The sequence below is a fragment of the Zeugodacus cucurbitae genome, chromosome 2 (assembly GCF_028554725.1).
Source record: "Zeugodacus cucurbitae isolate PBARC_wt_2022May chromosome 2, idZeuCucr1.2, whole genome shotgun sequence".
Lineage (NCBI taxonomy): Eukaryota > Metazoa > Arthropoda > Insecta > Diptera > Tephritidae > Zeugodacus > Zeugodacus cucurbitae.
In genome coordinates, this window is record NC_071667.1 from 11,504,610 (window position 1) to 11,524,697 (window position 20,088).

Consider the following 20,088-nt stretch of genomic DNA (forward strand, 5'->3'; position numbering starts at 1 on the left):
TGATTATTTTTACCATCTTCAATCCTGTTTTCTTGCTGTGTGTTCTATGCTCACTAAGTCGTCATATTGTTAATTCTGTGATAATATTCGCGCAATTTGTTTCCACACTTGCGTTCCGCCCCACTGCACCACACACAAGGCGCTAGTAAGTAAGCTTTACAGCCTGAAGTGGCAAAAAATCAACATCATAGCGATGGTAATTTGGCGCGTGTTATGCTACAAACGCGATGAAGGATATGACAACAAGTCCTGAGGTTATGTTTACCCGCAAAGCCTGCTACTCATACTGCCACACGTAGCAACAACAACGCTGTATGCTGAGTATATGAATGAGTAGTTAAGCGGACATTTGTGTGTGCGTGTATGCTTTTGATCCAACAAATCAGTAAAGATTTAGCTGATAAATAGAAACCGTTAACAAGTATGTATGTGTGTTGTGGCTGTGTGATAACATACACGCCGCCGTGTCTGTAGTTGACGCTGTAGCTGCCTAGTAAACACAAATACAAACATTTGCGCTTAAATTAGGAATTTGTTTGCATGGCGAGCATCAATGATTAATTCTTTGCATTCATTACAGCATGGCGGAAGTACAGAGCTGAAGCGCTGCCTTACAGTCTCGTTTATATAGTTGTATTATACACACACTCTCATTCACATACAGAGTGGTTGCAATAAAAATAGTGCGCTGAAGGTGTAATCAAAATTTGCACTATAATGAAACTACTGAAAGACGTCTGCACTGAGCAGCGGTTGATGTGTGCGTACGCTCCAGGCTGCGAGCTGTAATGTTCTTGGAAACTGTTTACGTGCCTGATATGAAGGCGTACTAACATAAAAGACAGATGAAGCACATTAAAAGGAATCAGTAGCAAGCGTACTTTGTACTCACCCGCAGGGTTAAATACATACCTGTTTATATTTTTGCTATAAATATATACTATATATCGTATACTTGTATAAAGAGGAATGATTTGTATGTATGTTTGTAATGAATAAACTCAAAAACTACTGTCCCGATTTCAAAAATTTCACCATTGGAAAGCCTCATTCACCCCGAGTAGCATAGGCTATATTTATTGCTAGAATGTCAACTTTCTGGAAATAGTTCCCAGATGAGTGTATCAAAAAGACTCCGTGATGCAGAATCTTAATCTGAAACTGAAAATCGTCTTGATTGAAAAAAAGTCATTCTCTTCGCATCGCAATCGCGTGCCAGAGAGTCGAGTAATGAGTGCTCGCAGCTGCTTGCTGAACAAAATTTCAAAACCTGCCAAGTAAGCACTTGAGAGTCGAGTACGGAGCGTGTGCAGCGGCTTGAAGAACAAAATATTAGAAATATATAAGCTTGCACGAGGGCGTTGAAAATATAATTTCATGTTCGAATTTTGCTCATTTTACTTTTATAAAATGAGGCCACGCAAGAAACGAGAAACATATGTAGTGTGTAAAAACCTATAACTTTTGAAATGTTTGTTTAAACCCGTACAAAGCCGGAGCGGTCTGGTAGTATATTATAAACGAAAAGAAGTAAGTAAGGCTAAATGGAAGCTAAGGGGAGTATTGCGCTGATTGGATTAATTTTTAGAATCAGGACACATCGCGGTGATTCAGTGAAAAGTCAGCTATAGGCATTAAGTAGTTATTATGGTCCGATTTCGACTATTTTGAGACGAGTGCTGCCACTCCTACTAAGATATATAACTACACTGCACTACTAGATATATAACGATATTTTTATTGGTGCTTGATTTATATATTAGGAACATAGAGAATGAGATGAAATTATTTATCATTTTATATGCAAAATAGGCGTGGTTGTGAACCTATTTTAGGAAATTAGTGGTTACTCTCGCAACCTGTTGCACAGAGTATTATAGTTTTGCTCACCTAACGGTTGTTTGTGTCACCAAGAAATATAAGAGTTAGATATGGGGTTATATATATATAAATGATCAGGATGACGAGTGGATTTGAAATCCGGATGTCTGTCCGTCCGTCTGTCCGTGCAAGCGATAACTTGAATAAAAATTAAGATATCTTAATGAAACACATGTTCCTTGGCACGCTGAGAAGGTTGCTTTCGAAAATGGGCAAAATCGGTCCACTGCCACGCCCCCAAAATGGCGGAAACCGAAAACCTATACAATGTCATAACTAAGCCATAAATAAAGTTATGAAAATGAAATTTGGAACATAGGATCCTATTAGGGAGGGGCACATTTGGATGTAATTGTTTTTGAAAAGTGGGCGTGACCCCACCCCCAAACAGGTGTTTTGTATATAACTCGCAAGCCAATAAAACTATATAAACCAAACTTTCTGCAGTCGTTTATACAGTCCAAAAATTAGTCCTTATACAGTCCAAAAATGAAAGAAATCGGATAATAACCACGCCCACCTCCCATACAAAGGTTAGGTTGAAAATTACTAAAAAAATAACTAAAAATAAAGTGCGTTAACTCACTAACGAAAAACGTCAGAAACACTAAATTTCACATAAGAAATGGCAGAAGGAAGCTGCACTGAGATTTTTTTACAAAATGGAAAATGGGCGTGGCGTCGCCCACTTATGAGTCAAAAATCATATCTCAAGAAATATTCGACCGATTTCAATGAAATTCGGTATATAACACTTTCTTGACATCCTGATGACACGGGTGGAATATGGAAATCGTTTCACAACTACGTCTACTTCCCATATAACTCAATTTTCAATTCTTTTGATTCGTTCACTTTATAATACATATATACATTAGGAACAAATGAAGATAGCGGAATAAAACTTTACACAAATACTGTATTTGAGCTGCGACATCACTTGTGGAAAAATTGTCAAAATCGGACCATGACTTTTCAAGGCCCCTGATATCGAACATGTAGAACTCAGTGCCTAATGTTAATTTTTCACCGAAAATATAGGTAAATCCCTCAGATATTTTAATGTAATTCATTCCCTCTGAATTTTTTTCTTATAACAGTTTCTCTCTGTACCTGAAATGGTAAAAATCGGGTTATAACTTCCCCCAGATCCCATATACCTAATTATAAGTAATATTAAATTAAGTGAGCGTATAGTCTTCGATACATTGTATCTTGGTGGAGAAAACGAGTGAAATCGGTTTAGGAAATACCTCAGTCCCCATATACTATTTATGATGATTTTCGGTATTATATTGAACGTTATACCGAATATATGGGTCGAATTGTGTTATCTTTATAAAATTACATCAATAATTTGCGAGAGTATAAAATGTTCGGTTACACCGGAACTTAGTCCTTCCTTACTTGCTATTTTTATTTATAAGAATCCATTTGAGGTATGCTTAATATATATTGCAAATATATCACCTTAAACTACAATAAATTATATATATAAGCTTTTGTAAATACTTTTATTTGTACAGATTAGAAAGGGCGTCATATACATCCACACTTTGATACTAACACTATTTTAATATTTAAAATATTTGAATGGAATTGTGTTGATATGAATTTACTGTAGTGGTTGAAGCATCGATAACCTGCTGAAATCGTCAATGCCAGCGCCACGGTGAAATAGCACTGTCAACGATACCATACTGTGAACGCTTACATATTTACATATGTAGAAATATATATCCATATATGCAAACCTCAAACCTATATGCGTATTAAATGCAATCAATATGCTTCGAAAAGTTGCAAATTCGTTGTTTGACAACCGAAAGTGCCAAATGTCGAAAACCAACTGTCAAGCTTCGAAAAAATACTTTGTACATATTTATTTTTGTGAAATCGAGGAATTTTGTTGCTTTGAAATAGATTTTCGCTCAATATATTACAAAAATGGTTTCCGAGAGTGTTGACATGTGCATGTGTGTTGCAAATAAATTTACAATAGTATAAAATTTAATTTAATTTCGCTTTCCACAAATAAGCTGATTTCAAAAGTGCTCAATTGAACTATTCTCGAAATTGTCCTATTTACCTTTGTTGCCTTAGTTACAAACATATATAGTATACATGTATGGTATATGCCAAAACACAAATACACATGTATAAATACAAAAATACACACATACAACACATACCAATTTACTTAGAAAAATTACATGCTACAAATTTGATTGTTAACTGTTGGTAAATATCTAGATGTATCAAATTGTTGCTTGCTTCGAATGTTGCTTGCAACATTCATCGTGTTGACAAGCAGTTTTAATTCTTTTTTATTTTTTATTTTATTTTAATATGTTTGTTTGCATGAAGTCATGCTTATATCTGCAATTTCACAAATTTGTTCACCACTTTCATTGGCAAATCTCTTCGGTTTGACAATTTCCTAATTCCCTCATTCCTCTTTGTATAGCTGGCATTTTTGGTGTGCATTTTCAAATCACATTCGACAGATTTTATTTCAAAATGTCAATAGAAATTGGTTAGTGGGGAAATGCAATTTCGGAACTCCACAGCAATTTCAATATAGTATTGTACATAGCTGAAATCGTTGCATGAGTGCAAGATTTTTAATTGCTTTTACCGAAGTTTATTTGCTGCAATTTTTGTTGCAATACAAATATATTTGTGAAAAAAAATGTAAATTGCATTTTTAATAAAAGTTAAAAATGTGTACATTTTCATTTGTAGATTGTAAAGAAATCTGGATTAATTTTCAACGGAATTTAATAGCAAATGTCGTATTTGTGTGTGTGCGTAATGTTGGAATTTGATTACTACTTGACTGCGAAAATCAGTTATACAGTCAGTTACAAATCCAGATAAAAATGTGTTCTCCTTAAACGTGCTTAACATTATTTGACCACTATAGAGTAAGCCAAGCCTAGGTGGAGTATTATTTCGTGGCTATTTACTCGGAACAGTCGTTCTGTTTCTCTATTGCTAACTGGTGATAGCCTGTAAAGTTTCTGCTGGAAAAGCATTTCTTAACCCAGAAGGCAGCGTCTAAACTAAACTAAAAAAGTTAGTAATACATAGGGTTATATATACATATATAGCACAAGTGCAGGAGTGCACGTGCTATCTGCTTGAAGATAAAACCAAAAAATAGATGATTTATTGACATATAACAAATTAGTACAATAGCATAAAAGATAATACAAAACAAAAAGTCAAAATGCATGGTTGCATTAGTAATCAAAAACTTTTAAGCTTTATGGTGTTGCCACATTACCCTCCTCCTCCTAGAGAGTCGTAGATGGTGTGAAAACTATCTTAAGACGATCGATGAAAATTTAACGTTTTTCTTATTTTTGTTTTTGTTCTTCAAATTATATACGTGATCGGCTCAAATTTATGTATGGTCCCATAAACGGTGCTGATAATGATGGTCTAATGGAGTAATCGTAGAATCTTCATTAAGGCGTGGGCGTAAGTTTTGAGATTTCGTTGAACTGAACGCACTAGACGCATTCGTTTATTGTTACCAAGACTTGTGACAACTGGCTGATAACGTTGAAAAAAACGGGCCATTCAATTGATGCGTTTGTTGATGGCATAGCGGGACAGCAGGCGATGAGAATTAGCATGTCCTAGGGTATCCTCGGCATTAACTTAGATCTCACGTAGACGAAATGTGTCAAGTAACATACGATTGACGTCAGATGTGCGCTTCGTAGAGTGTAATGAAGGATCGATGAGAAGGCGCCCGATTGGTAAGCAAAATACGATCGTGGGCGTTGCGGTTGCCGTGAGGAGGTAGAATCTCTAACGATGATCCTGTCCAAATGCCAGCTTATGCGATAGTGAGTTGGTGCGTACCAATGATTGTTGTTTGATGTAGTTGATTAGTTGGTCTCTGTTGATAACTATCCACGTGCAATGGTGAGTCCATTTCGTTAATCGAGATGATCTGTTTATGATCGATGAGTGGCGGCGAGTAGCACTCCATTGTGTGTAGTATGGAATAGGTAGAATTCCTCGCCATTCTGGATGTGTACTTACCGCTGAAATTTTCGAAAATTTTACGATGAATTGTAATTAAGTTTTCGTAGCAGAAAACTGTGTGTGGAAAAACACGTGAGGCTTGAAACCAAAAGTCCATCGAATAAGAGTAGGTCTCAATACTATCCTCTGATATCGCCGGCAATTAAATCCGTGGCGATATGTTTGCGTCGAAAGTGTTTCCCCATTGCTATTGGTATCCGCCGATGATCTCGTATTGATCATTTTCGCGTTGAAAATATTTTTAAATAATTACATCACGTCAATCACGTCGGGGTCACCAATATAGCACAAGTGCAGGAGTGCACGTGCTATCTGCTTGAAGGTTAAACCAAAAAAGAGATGATTTATTGACATATAACAAATTAGTACAATAGCATAAAAGATAATACAAAACAAAAAGTCAAAATGCATGGTTGCATTAGTAATCAAAAACTTTTAAGCTTTATGGTGTTGCCACATATGTATATATCAAAATGATCAGTGTGACGAGTTCAAATTCGGATGACTGTCTGTCCGTCCGTCCGTTTGTCCGGACACAAAATGGCGATAATAGAAAAAGAGATATAAAGAGCTAGCTAAGCCATAAATAAAGTTATGAAGGTAAAATCAGGTGCAAAGAATTGCACTATGAAGGGGCATATTTGGATTAGTTTTTTGGGGGATGTGAGCGTGGTCCCGCACCCTATTAAATTTTTTGTACATATATCGTAAACTACTAAAGCTATAACAAGGAAACTTTCTAGAGTCGTGCCCTTCGGCCATTTCCTTATACAGTCTAAAAATGGAGAAAATCGGATTATAACCACGTCAACTTCCCATACAAAAGTTATGTTAAAAATTACTAAAAATCCCATAATTCAGTAAGGAAAAATACCAGAAAACTTAAATTTTATGGTAATGAAGGTACAGAAGGGCTGCACTCAAAAAATTATAGATGGGAGTGGCTCCGCCCACTTATTGTTCAAAAACCATATCTCCAAAACTACTGGACCAACTTAAGCCTGAACTTAGCCCTTCCTTACTTGTTAATAATTTTTCTTTGTTGAAATAAAAACTGCTAGGGACAGTATGAGAAAGCGATTACAGCTTGTGGTTGGTAACTTGTTATTGGTAAACAATTATGTGGAATTGTTATAGAACAATTGATAAACAACTTAGTAGAACTAAAACTAAATTATGTGGAACTGAATAATACCTAATACTATATATTTAATAGTTCTTCCTAAGAATACTGCTTCATAGTAAACATCTCGGAAATTCTTTTTAATTGGATTTAGTAGCATTAAAATCTGATTTAAAATGAAATATGGTTTTAAATGTTCGTAGAACCGGCTGATAGCTGGTCCACAAAGAACTTCGCTAGAAACGAGTCGAACGAACGTCGGTGCTGCGAGCAAATACAAATACAAATCTGTGTACCTATACAGTCGATATATAAAAGGGATTATCGGAGAATATTCATATATATATTTGTTTACTGAATCGCTTGCAATGCTATTCACCTGTAAAAACTCTATATACAATTGTGCAACTGCGGAGATAATTGCACTAAGCGGATGAATTAGCGAATGAATGAAAACACTTAACGGCACTTAACAGAATGGAGTGTAGCGTGGTATGGGAAATTGAAACAGGCTTAGACTAACTGCTGAGCACGAAAATGTTTATTTATAGCAAATACAAAAACAAAAACAGAACGGAAACTGGAAAAATAAATGCATAAACAGCGAAAATAAATGTCGAAAAGAGATGTGAAAAAATCACAACTAATTAACCAAACAAGTACTAGCATATTAATGCAATTAAGCCAAGCCAAGTCAAGCCAACAACGACGTCTGTCGCTCAATTTGTGCTAAATGCTTGTAAAAGCATAACTAAATGCAGGCACTTAATACAAATGAATGTGTACATAAGTACATACGTTCGTAAGCTAACTCTCTACATGCGCCATTCAGCAGGGATTTCTTTCAAATGCAATTGAGAAGAAAAATTGCGACTACTTTACCTCAATTAATAGAATGTGCATAATACATATTTTATTTTAATTTTTTATTTGTTGATTTATAAACGTCGCAAACATCGCTTAAGCCAACGTTGAATGCACTGTTGAGTGTGCTACAACATATTACACCCCCTCTCATGCATACGATTACGTTGTAACTGCCAATTGAAATGTCGACGTGGAAGTTGCCCATACGACACGGTGCACCAACACGGGCAAATGTCAGCGCTGAAGCCTTACCTTGCTCGAATAAAGCTGATTTTGTGTGTGAGCGCGTGTGAGAGAGAGAGTTAACGTTCATTTGCAGCGAAATCGTTTGCTAATCACTGGCTACCAACTGCTGTACAAGCTGCTAATTGAGCAACCCAGGTATACTTCTGTATGCATGTGTATAAGCTGGTACAAATCTTGCATTTAATAAAAATAAAAAAAAACTATTAAGCGCATTGATTTACGTAATTAGTTTGTTTTTTAAGCTTCAGCTAATTCGTACTTTTAATGCAATGTAATATATTTAGGCAATAACAATAGAAATAGTTTTTACAAAACACTCGTAAATGAATGCAAGGAAAACGTTTCTCTAATTAAAGTATGAGAAAGTGGCACAACTGGTTTTGCTGCAGAACTCTACTGTGCTTTTCGCTTTAAAGTGGGTCAAATATAGTGAGTTACAGAGGCTTTGTTGAAATAAAGTTGAGAGTTTTGCTGTGCTGAGAAAGAACGTAGCGCCTTTTAGTTAGAAATTTCAAATAATGTAAGGCTGTTAGATTAGGTTAAAGAGGAATCCCTTTGGATAAAGAAAGTCGCCAGTCCTTTGTGATATCGCAAAATCCTCAAAATGGTTGCCCAAGACCCTCAAGTGCCGACAAAGCCCTCTGAGCCTTTTACAAATTTATTGATACAACTAATTTGTATTCGAGAAAGTTCAATAGGTTTTCTGAAGATCGTCCTACCAACATGTTTTCGCAGTCTAGCGAAAGTTGGACAGTGAAGAAGAATGTGTCACAAAGTCTCAATCTCACCTTCTTCCATGCAACTTTGGCAATTTATATCCGACAGGATATTTAGTCACACCGCAAGGTAGCTCCATCGGGCAGTGTGCAGTAAGGACTCCTAACACATCTAATGAGATTACAGCTTGGGTGCCCTTACGCACAAGCCCATCGGCTGTGTACTTCGCAGCGAAACCGCTACGGATTGGGACCTAAGCGAGTCTTATACTGCAGCAGCTAAAAGCAGTTGATAGTATATTTAGGTATATTCAAAATATGACTTTGTCGGAATATTAATGTCTTTGTTAGACATCGTTATAGCGCAGCGGGTTTCGGTTTCACACTTCTCACTTCACAATATTTTAATTGCACTTTACAATATTAATTATTAACACAACTTCACTATACCAAGTCCTCAAGACGACTGACTCTACGTCGTTTTCTTCCTTTTTGTCCTTACTACCGAACCACGCTCGACGATAGCGACACCACGCTGTCGCCCCGCTAAAACGGTACTTCTTGAATAAGCGACATACAGACAACCACACTCGATGATAGCCGCGCCACGCTGTCGCCCCGCTAAATCGGTACTTCTTGAAGTAACAGCATGCAGCAACCAATCACAGCACAATTAACGGCTGTTGCAATACTGAAGAACTTAGTCTTCTAGCTCAGGTGGTGGAGTACGGTGTGACTCGTTTTGTGGTTGGCCGTGGCCAATGCAATAAATAAAAAACGAATATTTCTTATAATTATTATAGTTTTATTTAAAATTTGGAATTGCTCTTACCACGTCTGGATCGGATGAGATGTCGCAACTTTTTCAAAGATTTGGTTGCGTTCGAATTAAAACTTCGAAAAAGTTTCGAAGAAGTGATCGCTCTTCCGACACGGACGGGGCAGTAAAATTAGGTGGGGGCGGTGTCAACATATTATTTATTAGATTTCATACAGTGTTGGTTACTAAATCGAAAACTTAAAGTGGAGTAATATAGTACCTTTGTTTAGCAGAAATGTTTGCCAGTTCCTAAGCTACTGCCGCTTTGAAATAATTGCATTGTATTTGAAATTTTACAATCTCCAGGTACTAATTATTTAAACTAGTGTATGTGAAAACTCATTTAACCATTTAATTGTTTCATTTAAATATAAATTGAATAAGAAGACGATATTAATTAATAAGTTAACTTAAAATATTATTTTTCTTCAAAAAAAATTATAAAAAACAACTATTTTGAGTTCATCATGTATTATGTCCTTAATGCCATTTACATTTAGTCCACGACGAATTAATGCCGAAAATATGTCCAAGTACATATAATATGTATGTTGACAATTTGCTAATTGACTCAATTAAGCAGTCAGTTAGAGGAAATAAATGAATCTTCTTTACTAGTTACTCTTAACTCCATTAGATTTTTCAATAATTAATCGAGTAAGTAATTGAGCAATTACATATTATTTCAACAAGATCAACGTATGGAGCAGATATAAAATAAAATTAAAGTGTTGGCGAATACATTTATTTTTAGATGCGTCATATTCTGTATATTGAAAGATTAAACCTGGAAATATGTAAAAATATATCTGCTATTTACCAGATAATAACTATAAGAACATAGAATGACCTGGTCACTCAGCCAACTATAAAATTCAATGTAAAGTCCGCAAATGTTTTCTTTCATAGTTGGAGCATCAGTTTCCATGTCGAAACCTGACAATTACGACAATTGTCCCTGGAGCGGTGTTTATTCACGGTGTCTAAAATTACTTTCGTCGCATAATTGGCGCTACTGCTTATACTGCAGACTAAATTGCATACTCTGTGTGCAGAAAGTAGGTCAACAGCCCGAATATTCAGCTGAAGTACTCGTAGAAGCAATTCTAATAAAAAATCCATTGAAGTTGGCTTTATTCCGTTTTTTATGGTAAGCCAATTTTCTTTTCGATTTCCGGAAAATGCATATACGTATGTATGTCTGTATGCGAGTGTGTCTACGATGTTTGTGAAACTCAAAGAAAATGAAATTGCCAACAATTACAGTTAATTAGCAACGAATTGCGCTGATAATGAACGTTGCAAACATTTGTATTCCGTTTTTTTTCTGTCGTTATTGTTGCTGCGCCATTACAGTTATCTTACGTTTTGTTTTGTTCAGTTGCTAAATTTTTGTGTATGCAATTTTTGCAATCACATTTCCTTTTAAAGCCCATATCAGTTAATGAGGTTTTTTTTAATTTTTTGCAATATTTTCTGTATTGTTTTTGCTTCTGTTTTCGTTTACATTGTTGTTGTTTCGTAGCAAAATTCTATTAGAAACTTCAATGCATTCAGTTTACATTGTAACCATTACAGCTTTGAGTGACGGCAAATACTCATTATCCCTATTAACAAATTGAAATTTAATTAATTTTAATGTCAACCTAGATTTGCTCTACAGTCTCTGCAATTGAATTCACCACATTCAATTTGCAAATCAGCATTTTTATGCTTTTCTGCATATTTTAGAATTGTTTCAATTGGTTAACCAATGCATAAATTATTTATTTAATTTCTTCTAACATTTGCATATGTTTAGTGGCATATTGAGCACTTGCAACACACCATTTGCCACTGCATATTTATATAAATATTTATTTATATATATATATATATATATGTGTATATATATAAAGGGTGATTTTTAAGAGCTTGATAACTTTTTTTAAAAAAAAAAACGCATAAAATTTGCAAAATCTCATCGGTTCTTTATTTGAAACGTTAGATTGGTTCATGACATTTACTTTTTGAAGATAATTTCATTTAAATGTTGACCGCGGCTGCGTCTTAGGTGGTCCATTCGGAAAGTCCAATTTTGGGCAACTTTTTCGAGCATTTCGGCCGGAATAGCCCGAATTTCTTCGGAAATGTTGTCTTCCAAAGCTGGAATAGTTGCTGGCTTATTTCTGTAGACTTTAGACTTGACGTAGCCCCACAAAAAATAGTCTAAAGGCGTTAAATCGCATGATCTTGGTGGCCAACTTACGGGTCCATTTCTTGAGATGAATTGTTCTCCGAAGTTTTCCCTCAAAATGGCCATAGAATCGCGAGCTGTGTGGCATGTAGCGCCATCTTGTTGAAACCACATGTCAACCAAGTTCAGTTCTTCCATTTTTGGCAACAAAAAGTTTGTTAGCATCGAACGATAGCGATCGCCATTCACCGTAACGTTGCGTCCAACAGCATCTTTGAAAAAATACAGTCCAATGATTCCACCAGCGTACAAACCACACCAAACAGTGCATTTTTCGGGATGCATGGGCAGTTCTTGAACGGCTTCTGGTTGCTCTTCACCCCAAATGCGGCAATTTTGCTTATTTACGTAGCCATTCAACCAGAAATGAGCCTCATCGCTGAACAAAATTTGTCGATAAAAAAGCGGATTTTCTGCCAACTTTTCTAGGGCCCATTCACTGAAAATTCGACGTTGTGGCAGATCGTTCGGCTTCAGTTCTTGCACGAGCTGTATTTTATACGGTTTTACACCAAGATCTTTGCGTAAAATCTTCCATGTGGTCGAATAACACAAACCCAATTGCTGCGAACGGCGACGAATCGACATTTCACGGTCTTCAGCCACACTCTCAGAAACAGACGCAATATTCTCTTCTGTACGCACTGTACGCATTCGTGTGGTTGGTTTAATGTCCAATAAAGTAAACTGAGTGCGAAACTTGGTCACAATCGCATTAATTGTTTGCTCACTTGGTCGATTATGTAGACCATAAATCGGACGTAAAGCGCGAAACACATTTCGAACCGAACACTGATTTTGGTAATAAAATTCAATGATTTGCAAGCGTTGCTCGTTAGTAAGTCTATTCATGATGAAATGTCAAAGCATACTGAGCATCTTTCTCTTTGACACCATGTCTGAAATCCCACGTGATCTGTCAAATACTAATGCATGAAAATCCTAACCTCAAAAAAATCACCCGTTAGATTTATGCACTTATGAATTGCTATTTATTTTGTGCTGCATGCATTTATCGTTATTTATTTGAAATATCAGCGCATTTTTTTTGCTGATTGACGCTAACCATGTCGTTAGCTGTCAATTCCACTGTTGAATGCGGTCACCGTTCAATATTTATTTAATGAAATCCCATAGCGCATGCCCACATTTCATTAAATTTTCAATTAATATTAAATTGCACGTTTCAGCGCTGAATTTGTCAAATATTAGTGGGCTTTTGTGGATGCGGCGGTTAAAAAAATAATAAAAAAAATGTTGATAATATTATATGAAGTCATGATAAACGCAGTTATAATAAATAAATGGTTAGTGAAATGCTTTTTAATTCACAAATGACAATTTTAATTGTCGATTTATTTATAAACTTACTTGTACATACAAACTTAGATTAAATTACCATACTTGATTTACTAAAGCCATTTGAACTTCTGTTAGAGAAAACTGAACCGATGTGGGTTTTCACTGCTGTATTTAAAACTGGAACTTTAAAATGTTTTTTTTTAATCATAATTTATTCCTTTAAGTATGAACTATCTACCATTGGGCTAATTTAGAGTTCCTTGAGTGTATCGCATTGTATGATATTGTTTCCATCCTCACTTATAATATGCAGTATATTCCAAAAACCTTACGGTAATAGATTTAAATTTATTCTTTGTCGCTCCGAAACCAATTTTTTGGTCTTATGAAGGCCAATTGAAATATTTTCTATAAGCCCCTCAGTAGTAGTTAATTTGTCATTCTTTACTATTTTACTTATATCCAACTGTTGTTTTTCTCACACGCTCTTTTTTTTTCTTCGCAGGTGAATCATCCGCATCAGCAGTTACTTCATCCGCTCCAGTACGAAAAGCGTACACCGCCTGCATATTGGCCATGCTCATCAGTATTATAATTATTGGCGGACACAACACATGACATGTTAATTTGCAAAAACAAAAACAACAACATGAAGATGAAAAACAAAAGCGCATAAAACAAAATAAATCATTACAAATTGTACGTACGCCAAAGGAAATGACAATGAAAAAGTACACAAAGAGAAATTTGTGCGCCGAACAACAGGACTTGGCTAAAATGAAAGTAACATTGCAACAACAACAACAGCAACAACTCTTGGGTGCAGTAAATTAATATGGCAAAGAGAAAAAGGCAAAAAAAAAAACTAAAACACATTTCTTCTCTATCATGTAAGTTTATATAGGCAACCGTATCCATAGTTATTAGTTACAAAAAAACAACAACAACAACACATAGAATTATGTGTTCAACAAGCGGCAAAGAAAGCAAGAACAGCACACGTAAACAAAAAACACACACACACAACAAGCTGTCAAACAACCGTGTAGGCTAAGAATTAAGCTGCGTTTGTTGTTGTAGCGGAAAGTTGGGAGCCCACAAAGAAGCGTGGAAAGTAACCGAGAAACAGCAGGAAAAACATGGCAACAGCAACAGTATGTAGCCACAACAATGCTTAAACGAAAGAACACACAGACGCATGCACCTATACACAAACATACTGAGAGGCAGACAGACAGCCAGACACACACACCCATGTACAGTGTTATAGACAAATGTAGTGGCAATTGAACGTAATACTCGTATGCACACATCGACGACAAATACAGCCATGTATACGTGCGTGTATATGTGCTGCATGGCATGAGAATTAGTGTTGCTCATACGACACGTAGGCCCCAAGTAGCAAACACCTGCTGACACGTGCGTGCGGCGTGTTAACTAACATGCGTGCCCTTGTTATATTCCGCCAAGCGCTTACAGCCCACAACAACAAGCCAAAATTACAGACACAAACAAACATTGGAAATCTCGCGTACACACACACACAAACATAAACACAGGAGAAAGGCAAGCAAAAAGTTAGAAAAAAATCCAAAAGCTCTAAGCATAACATTAGCAAAAGTTAACTAAGCTAAATAAATGTAAGTACACAGGCCAAGTTCGTGTATATGTATGTGTTTCTAAGGATAAGACAAGCTCACAACTACATATGTGTATGCGTGTATTCAGCACTGTATGTGTACTAACTGTGTTTTTTTGCAGTTGCGCTGAATTTTGTTAGATTTCACAAGGAAATCCACATTCTAGCAGCTGTCGATATTTTGTATATGATTGTATTGTATTGCATTTAACTTTAATTACAAATATATATGTAAATTTAATTTTATAGATTTTCTATGCAGAAAACACTGTGCTAAATTTGTAATTGTGAAATTAGCAAAAAGAAATAATAAAAGAAAATAATGATGAACAAAACGAAACAATAAAGTGTAATTAACAAACTTCTATTTTAGAGTTAGCTAACTTAACAAAAACAAAAATTACATGTCACTTACCAGAAAGCATGCAAACGTTACATAGAAGAGATGAAAATGATGAGAAACGTCACTAAGTTAAGTAAGTGCATAATATAGTACCACTCCAGTCAAATATAAAAAAATCAAATACACAAATGAAATAATAAATATACATGCATGTTAGTAAATAAGTACGTGAACTTGCAGAAAAGCAAAGTGAAAAGCATAATTACCAAATAAATAAAAAGACAAATTTTATTTAACATATACCAGATGCTAGCAGTTGTGTAAATATGCGTAATTTTAAAATTTAAAAATGTGAAATAAGAAATTGAAATTAAATTTAATGAAACAATATAAGTGCAAACAAATAAGAGGAGCACTCGTAAAAAGAGAAATTTATTTTTTTTTATTCTTTAAATATTGCTTTATATATACTTTTCTATATAGCAAATTATTAATATATATTTTTTATTTTTACTCATTTGCAGTTTTAAGAATTCCACGGTTATTACAACATTGCTGTAACAAAATAACAACTGTGGCAACAGAAAGTGCAGATGTATAAGTTGTAGCATTATACCAGCAATTAATACACGCTCTTGAATACTTATATTTCAAATTCGAATAAACAAATTAAAGTTGCCAATTTAGCTCAGAATGTAATAAATGTTTCTAACTCAAACCTTAACTCAAGCGTACGAAGTATGAATTGAAATAAATCACTGTATACCCTTGGTACAGTCGACGCGCGCATGCATTCGTATAATATGCGGTGATGCAACGCAAACAACACAAATTAACCGCAATTATTCAAGCAATTCAGCAAGAATGTGTTGGTTTGTTTGTTGCTTTATGTTCACAATTCCAAAAATCCGTGGTTGTGTGTGTGCGAGCAGTAAACCAAAGTGAATATTTGCATATGTATTAGTATGAAATCGCTCTGGTTTTTAAAACCATTTACATAACAACGACATATACATATGTACATATAAAATTGCACACACATACCAACCAAATACCTGGAATTTGACAAATGTCACACATTTTGTGGTTTCGCAAATTTTACATTGTTTTCAAACTATCAAGTTATACAAAATTTTCCGGCATTAAAGCTTACCCTCATTTATCATTGTTGCTATACAAATATGCATATACACATTTATATTTTCCAGCGCGAAAAACTTTTGCTTAAAACACTAACAAACAAATCAAATTTATTATCAAATTTAATAACAAAATATCTACCAATGTAGTTATTTTGTGTACATACAATATTCTCCTAAAAGAACAAAATATGCCACTAACAGAACCAAACAGAAATTAAACTACACCTAATTCCTCTATAGACATAATTACAGCAAGCAGTCACAAAAGTGAAGGCAACATTTATTCCACATATATTTATCGCAATTAAGTCGTGGTAAATAATATAATATAATAATAATAGTTGTAACTAAAATATATGGAAATGAATTTTGTAAAATAAATAATTTTAGTACTTCTAATATATGTATTCAATGTAAGTATTTAGCTGATAAGCGTTTTCTTGGTTGATGAGGTATTAAATGATTTGTTTCACAGTGTATAGCAAGAATTAGATGCATATATTCGAAACTGCTTACTTTTTCAGCCATTTTCAGCTTTCATCATTTTGTTACTCATACGACATGGCAAACTTCTATATTAGATATTTTAATGTAATGTAGAATAGGTGGAATTCTAAGACTATATATTTATTTTTTTTTTTTTGTTATTTTACAGAATATGATAAAATTCGCATTATATTGTATATATTTTGTCGTATAAATTTAGTGCACTTGCTACTGTGGCCAAATCATATTTTTCCTCATCTTCCCAGTAAATAATGCAAATTGAACACTAATTGTAAAAAAACAAAGTGAATTTTTTAGACTTAAGTTGCGCAGGAATATAAAATCAAAATATTATAAAATAAACAGTAAATTATGAATTACTAAAAAAAAAACAGTTTAAGAAATCTCCTGACAGTGTTGAAGACTGAGCTGCTTTCTAATAGGCAACTTAGTAAAAATCGTGAAAAGTGCGTATCCGCGGAGAGCGCTTCGGTGCAGTGACAGTATCCGCAACTCACACGCGGAGAGCGCTTCAGTACATTGAAAACTAAGCTGCAGTCAAAGTGAATTTGCTAGAAATAGCAAATGTTAACTAACTGCACATGCATGTATGTGTTTATCTATTCTATTTTATACTGCTGTGTTATCTGCATACATATGATAAATACGGTTACAGTAAATAATCAAAGCACAAGTCTTGCAACATATTCACGAAATATTTATGGAATTTTACAATAAATGCATATGTATGTACAATGCAACAACAACAAAAACATATACTACTCACATACAGATATATATATATATATATGACTATTAATTGTGCTACTTTAAAATACTGTAAATATTAAATTAAATGAACAACAACTATTATGTAATATTTGTTAGCATTGTGTGGCTAAATGTCATGGTCGAATAAAGTAAAATAAATACAAATAAATAATAAATAAAGAATACATAAGTGTATGGTATGTATGTATGTACGATTCCAATGAACCATTCAATAAATTAAATAAAATAATAATAAATAAATGATGCAATTAAATTGAATCAATACAAAAACCACTATTGTGTATTTGTTTCATTGCGAAAAGTTTTGGGAATTTATTTGGTTTTTGTTTAGTTATTCATAAATAAAAATTTCTCTACACACGATTGCATAATTTGTCAATTTCCAAAAAAAAAAACATATTTGCTTGCACAATTGGTGGTTTTTTATTCGAGCCACTGTAATTATTCGTGATACTAGTACTTATGTATTTATATGTTATCTAACAAATGTATTATACCATACGCTTTAGTTTTTCCAATCATCAAATATCAGAAGATATTGAAAGATCAACGAAGCAATCTTCTTAACCATCACTGTTGTTTGGATGTTTAGTAGCTTCTAATCTCAAACGGTTAGGATTATTTAGGCTTTTGATGATTCCTTAAAATATTAAAATCAATTCGGTCCACAAGAAGATATTACACTTTAGTGGGTCTTCTGGAAAACTTCAACTTTTAAGAATCTAAAGATACTATTAGAAAGTAATGTTTGCGATTGGTTAGCATGGTATTCGACAAGCTGAATTTTAGGCATCTAAAAATTGTACTGTTTCATTGAAATTCATTCCAAAAATTCATAAAATTCAGAAGCTTTATCAGAAATAACACCGTGATTTTCTTATGATTCTACACATCTGCGGTTTTCGTAGTATTTGTATATACATATAAATATATATAAAAACAAGTAAGAAAGGGCTAAGTTCGGGAGTAACCGAACATTTTATACTCTCGCAATTATTTTTTTAATTTTATTAATATAAACACAATTTGACCTACATATTCGGCGTAGACATATGTAAGTCCATTGAAAGTTTGAAAACCCCAATATTAGGTATAGTGCTTACTTTATATATTGTAAAGTACACGGTTCAGATCGTCTTCAAAGTTCTGGTATATAGGAAGTAGGCGTGGTTGTGAACGGATTTTGACTATTTTCACAATATATAATTGGAATGCCAGGAAAATATCACAAATAGAATTTCATTGAAATTGATTGAGCAGTTTCGGAGATATAGTTTTTGACCCATAAGTGGGCAGAGCCACACCCATTTAAAATTGTGCATACCAATTTCAGTGCAGCCCTTCTGTATCTTCTTTATAATGATATTTAAGGTTTCTAGTGTTTTTCCGTATTTGAACTCAAGCATTTTTAGTAGTTTTTGACATAACCTTTGTATGGGAGGTGGGCAGGGTTATAATTCGATTTCTTCTATTTTTAGACTGTATAAGGTAGTACCTAAAAGAAACGACTCTAGCGAGTTTGATTGAACAAGCCTTAGTAGTTTACGAGATATGTACAAAAAACTTAGAAGAGTCGGGGCCACACACACTTACCCAAAAAAATTACTCTCGTAGCAACTTTGTTGCGAGAGTATAAAAAATAGAGCTTTGTTGAATATTATCCCATGTTGCAAATTGATGAATTACTAACCAAAACTCAACCACCATCACACGCAAATTACAACAATAAGTGCACTCTGAGCAACACTGTATTTCAATAATAATAAATTCAGCTAATTGGCTATCATTTCTACGTTTGAAAAAAATAACAAATTTTTTTATCAAGCGTTGTAGCTTAATTCCAATAGTGTTTTTCATTACCGAATCTTCTTCATCTATAAAAAAAATCATATTTTATAACAAGTCCATGTAATATTTACTTAATTGTGTTCGTCGAGTCAAATGATCATGCCACCTCCAAAGCTATCAAACGTAATTTGTGCCCCAAAAAAAAGCTGCAGTCTTTTTATAAAGGCTGTGGAAAACATATTGCTGTCGCAATTTATGATTAAAAGCCGATTTATTAAAAAAAAGTGAGTATTTGCAGATTTCTGTCATAGGCTGTGTCTCGGGTTGCAAAAATAGCGGAGAGCAAAGTGAAAAAGACCATATGAATATTGCATGTCATAACTTTATTGCACTTTTTACTATAATCTATCAATTACGCTGAAATCCGCTAAAGGTGAAAAGATATTTTACATTGTGTCAGTTGCAAAATAAGCAAAAGAAAACAAGCCTTTTAAAAGGATTAAAATATTGCAAGCGCATATGACATTGGCTTGAACTTATACAAACAAACACGCATAGCCATTTAAGAGCTTTATTTAATCTATTCTTAATTAATGTGTGTCTTTTTTTAAGTTAAATAATTTTTAACATTTGTGCGCCAAA

At 34.2% G+C, this 20,088-nt stretch overlaps 1 protein-coding gene across 1 annotated transcript in view; it reads left to right on the forward strand.

Annotated features, from left to right (window-relative positions):
* Positions 1-17,023, forward strand: part of LOC105212314 (zwei Ig domain protein zig-8) — a 218,403-nt gene extending 201,380 nt beyond the window's left edge. The window contains exon 8 of the mRNA XM_011184208.3: positions 13,759-17,023. Within this exon, the coding sequence (XP_011182510.1) occupies positions 13,759-13,871 (113 nt within the window). The 3' untranslated portion in view covers positions 13,872-17,023. The remainder of the gene's footprint in view (positions 1-13,758) is intronic.
* The last annotated feature ends 3,065 nt before the right edge of the window (positions 17,024-20,088 follow it).